The sequence below is a fragment of the Lycium barbarum genome, chromosome 12 (assembly GCF_019175385.1).
Source record: "Lycium barbarum isolate Lr01 chromosome 12, ASM1917538v2, whole genome shotgun sequence".
In the NCBI taxonomy this organism is placed as follows: domain Eukaryota; kingdom Viridiplantae; phylum Streptophyta; class Magnoliopsida; order Solanales; family Solanaceae; genus Lycium; species Lycium barbarum.
The window spans coordinates 104,147,039-104,151,920 of NC_083348.1; the positions used below are offsets into that span (position 1 = coordinate 104,147,039).

The following is a 4,882-nucleotide window of genomic DNA, read 5'->3' on the forward strand; positions in this document are numbered from 1 at the left end:
TTTTTTGAAATGGGGGTGGGATGGGAAAGAAACCAAAAAAAAAAAAAATTAAAACTTTTTTTTCAAAACAAAATTAATTTTTTTGGGTGGGGTGGTGCAAAAAACAAAACAAAAATCATTTTTTTTTTTCAAAACAAAATTATTTTTTTTGGGAGGAGGTGGGGCGGGGTGGGTGGGATGAGGATGGGGTGGGGGTGGGGCAAAAAATATATATTTTTTTGGCCAGGGGGTGGGGCAGAGGTGGGTGGGTAGGCGTGGGGGTGAGGTGGGGGAAGGGGTGGGGTGGTTGGAGGGTGGATTGGATGGTTAGTGAAATTCACTTATAGACTTGTTTTCCATATTTTTATTAGGAAAATCATTTTTCTCATTTTTGAGGAATTTGTTTTCCTAAAGAAAATATTTTTCACAATTTTTAACCAAACGAACATGGAAAAATTGAAAAACACTTTCCGGAAAATGTTTTCTCCGTACCGAACCTACCCTCATTAGTGTCAGATTTTGTGAAGTTTGCGTCAAATCCTTCCTTTCTTCTCGTGGCATTTTCCATATTTATGTGTTAGTTCTATTCATTTGTTTTTTTCTAATCATTATTTGTTATCTGGAACCTACTAGCTCAAATTAATTTGTCCCATAAGATCCATTAAATGGAAAAATGCTCCATGACAGAATTTTTGTTATTGTGAGGTTGAATTTGAGATCTTTGATTAAGGTTAGAAGGATTCACGTTTATATGCAAATTAAATTAAGACATTTTTTCAGCATTGTGATTGCTTGTTATCTGATACTAAGAGAATGATTGAAGCATCACGGAAGTTAAACTAGAGCGAAAAACTGGTATAATTGTAGCCGAAAAGGAGTTTTCGTATATTATTATTATGGCCAATTTATGGGTCTACAATCTACATGAGCAAGAATTGGTTCAGATAACAGATTAAATCTGGGAAGCCTCTCGTTGCTGGATGATCTCGTTCTCTACATGAGCTTCCAGTGCAGTATACTGGCCACATCTTTTACCTACCAAAGCCCACCACAAAACATACAACATATTTATACCTTGCACACGGTACAACTTTCGAAACCAAAAGTACTACTCCTATTATCACAAAGAAAATTCCACAAGTGCTCTCCATTTTATTTATTCAGAATATTGGTTGATACATACAACATCATACAGTTGATTTTGGGACGCAATTACATAAGCAAAACAAAAGTAGTACTGTTAGGGGAAAAAAAAAGGGAAAAGGAAATTGTGAGGGCCACTTAAAATGTTGGTTTAAGTTCATACGGAAAGAGAAGGAGAAAGACCGAACTCAAGTCCCCACAGCTCAAATCCTCCATTCACGAAATCATAGTAACCTCCCTTCAATGCCAATGTTTTCTTCACCAATCCTTCTCTCACAAATGGATATGTCAGCAGATTTCCAAGTGAAACATTCACAGCTTCCTGCAATTGTTGTTTTAAAAAAAATCATTTCCATTTTCAAAAAGTAAATATCTCAAACTAGTTAAATTATATTGGGATAATTACATTTTTAATACTCAAATAAATAATAGCCAGTAAATGTATATGTTTTGTATATTAAATATAAATATACATATAATATAAATATTAGATACATATGTATACATATAATATACATAGCATATGTACATAACCTGTGTATATTATGTATATTTTGGCTACCGCCCATAATTCATTTGAGCCGACGGGCCAAAAATGAAAAAAGAAAACCTTCAATTCTTACCTTCTCACAAACGGTGCATTGACCTGCAAAAGGTTTGTCTCCATGTTCACCAAGAACTTTGTCCTTGGCAGGTAAACAAATTTTCACCCAATCCTCAATAAAGGCACTGCATTATTAGATTAATTAATTCGTGTATCATTAATCCGTCAACGATAATAAAAAAAAGAAAAGTGATTCGAACGTATAAATAATTTTAAAAAAAAGTTATAAAAAACGTACGTTGATTCAGAACCATCTGCAGGTAGAGACATGAGACCCTTGATACCTCCACAGGCACTGTGTCCAATGACAACAATGTTCTCTACCTTAAGGTGGAGAACAGCGTACTCAATGGCTGCTCCGACTCCCGAGTATCTTGTCTGTTCAAAATTCCATCCCAAATTTATTTAAAATTTCAATTTCAGACCCAAATAATTGACTAGTGCTTTGGATTGAAGCGTAATGGATTAATCGATCGATTTATAGCTGACCTTGTCATAAGCAGGGACCATGTTGGCGATGTTACGAACCATGAAAGCCTCACCGGGTTGGAAGTTGAGGGTATGGGATGGGCATACTCGCGAGTCAGAGCATGCGAAAACCATGAACTGTTACACATTTAGGGAATATAGACTTATTAGATACAGATCATATGGAGCCATACAATAAAATTAGATAGCAAATTAGTAGCATGAATATGTACCTTAGGGCTCTGGCCTTTTGCTAGTTCACCATATAACGCTGGGTTCTTCCTGATAGTACATAAAGAAATAGATATGAATCTATCAGGCACTAATGTTAATTTGAAGATGCAGATTTTTTAATTTGAAGAAAGTGATCAATTTGCTTACTCATATTTCTCGGTCTTGAAGTGAATAAAGCCAGCTTTCATGTGCTCAACGGGGTCGAATGTTTTGCCATCTGATGATTGCAATTCAGCAGTAATCTGGTCAACTCTTGCTGCTGCAATTGGTCCAAGCTCTCCTTTCTCGCTGCAATTTCATAAAATATTTAAGACATTTCTTTTAATTATTAATTAAAGGGGCATTTCAGGAAGGAAGAAAGATTCTTGTGGTTTGAACACATTGTGCTAGCTCTTTTATCTTCACTAACATTATGGGGAAAAATAACATCAAAGCCTCTGTTGTGATGAATGATTAATTAATGCAGATCTGGAGAAATTAAAACTAAGTAACATGTCCTTCAGCAAGGAGATTGGATTAAACAACCACCAATGTTGCAAGACTTTGTTTTCTCTGCATTTGCACAAATATTTGAATTTTGTGTATGTGTGTACGTACACATGTATATTTTATGGGCCGACTTGGTCCAAAAAGAAGTACTATGATGTAGAGGGTAGAGTACAGACCTGAGGAGTTTCTCAAGTGCAGCAATGGCCTGCTCGTAGGATTCGTTTGCCATTTCTTCTCTCTGCAAGTCCACACATTCTCATCAGCATTTTGGATAATATAAATCGAAGGTACAAATGAATATCAAAACAGAAAGGTGCACCGACCTAATTACTCCTAAGTCTGTTTATAGTAAGGAGTAATGAAATTAGCAAGTGATGCAGATGTCAAAAATGAAGATATGAATTAACGTAATGGAGAATTAATTAGATGGTCGGTTTTCTTCGATTTAGCTGGATATCAAAATTGGAAAGAAAATATATATATATATATATATATATATATATATATATATATATTATATAAATTAAGACAAAAAACATCGTTATAAATAGACACCGTCCTACAAATTCTGTGGTAGTTATCATAGGATAGGCCAACATAGTAATAATTTAGAAAACATTTTTTTTGATGAGCAAAAACATTATCCACAGAATCCACAAGAGGACCCTAGTTTTCATTTTTGCCAGAGCCTCAAGATAATTGCCACATCACTGTTGGTTCATTTTCAAGCTTGTTATATGTCATGGAGTACACGCAATAGATGTGTGCACCTCAGAGTAACATCAATTCACCTAACTTCAGGAGATTCATGGACAAAAATAACTACACTAAATAGAGTAGCTAGAGACTTAAGTTTAGAACTATGCCAATATTGAATATTCACGTGAACTAGCATGCATGTACACATGGTCATTACAAATACGATAAACAATTGTCTCCCTTAAAAACAAAGTAATTAATGCCAAATGTAGGTCTATTTGGATGGTTGGTTGAGTGTAGTTTGAAAATAAGAATACCAAGATAGGGAGTCATAATTTGTTACATGTAACAGGTTAAAATATACTGAGGTCAGTTAAAATTGTACCAAAGTGGGGTTGATGATGGGAGTAGGGGCGGCAAAGACGGGCTCGTTTCTGATGAGACTAGGAAGAGAAGGAGAAGGAGAAGAAGAGTTGCTAAGCCTTGCAAAAGCAACAGGGCGAGTGGCTTTCTTAAGGGAAGCTTGAGCAGGGGAGATGGTAAGGCAGTTGTTGATGGAAGCAGTTGACATATTCTCAATATGCTGCCTTTAGCTTTTGCTTGACTTTATACTACTCTCTTTACTCACTAGTATATTAATATATAGTAGCTATAGTGGATGTGGGTCTTGATCATTACTCTCATGCTTGGGTCTCTTACATATATATAACCAATCCGCTAGACTGTGTTGAAAGTGATGGCTACGCAAATGAGAGCTTCAATCCATTGTAGATGAGGTTTGTACGTTGGAGATTCAATGTTGCAGTTACTTTTTCCTGGAATTAAAAGCAAATGGCTAAGAAGCCAAGAACCTAAGATTTCTTTCTATTTCATTTTTTTTTTTTTTGAAAAAAATAATAAGGGATGTGGAGGAAAGAATTGAATATCAATAATTGTTATGGGATGATGAGGCCAGGGGCAGAGCTAGGGTCCACAAGAGCGGTATAGAAACTAGAATTTCTTTCACGGGGTGTTAAAATAGGAACAAGTAAACATACGATAAAACTAAGGGGATTCAACACATAATATATATATATATATATATATTAAAAAAAAAAACTAGAGGGCCTGAATTCCTTCGACGGAAAACGGTATTGTATATACAAGGTTAAAATTATTTTTTATGTATATACATATGAAATGTTGAATCCCCAAGCTTCTTCATGTTTTTATTTTTTATATTTTGAATCCTCTTACTAAAAAATCTTGTAACGCCACTGGATAGGG

The 4,882-nt window shown here is 35.1% G+C and overlaps 1 protein-coding gene across 2 annotated transcripts; it reads right to left on the reverse strand.

Annotated features, from left to right (window-relative positions):
* Positions 1 to 840: 840 nt before the first annotated feature.
* Positions 841 to 4,298, reverse strand: LOC132623328 (carbonic anhydrase, chloroplastic). 2 transcript variants are annotated; one of them, XM_060338072.1, is made up of 9 exons: positions 4,002 to 4,298; positions 3,094 to 3,155; positions 2,576 to 2,716; positions 2,428 to 2,476; positions 2,216 to 2,332; positions 1,965 to 2,104; positions 1,746 to 1,851; positions 1,311 to 1,444; positions 841 to 1,014 (listed from the first exon to the last, which is right to left on the reverse strand). In XM_060338072.1, exons 1-9 carry the CDS (start codon positions 4,185 to 4,187, stop codon positions 1,011 to 1,013), a joined length of 939 nt encoding a protein of 312 aa, XP_060194055.1. In that variant the 5' UTR covers positions 4,188 to 4,298; the 3' UTR covers positions 841 to 1,010. The 2 variants fall into 2 exon arrangements, with proteins under 2 accessions (XP_060194055.1, XP_060194054.1); XM_060338071.1 differs by having other exon boundaries at positions 1,286 to 1,444.
* Positions 4,299 to 4,882: the final 584 nt, after the last annotated feature.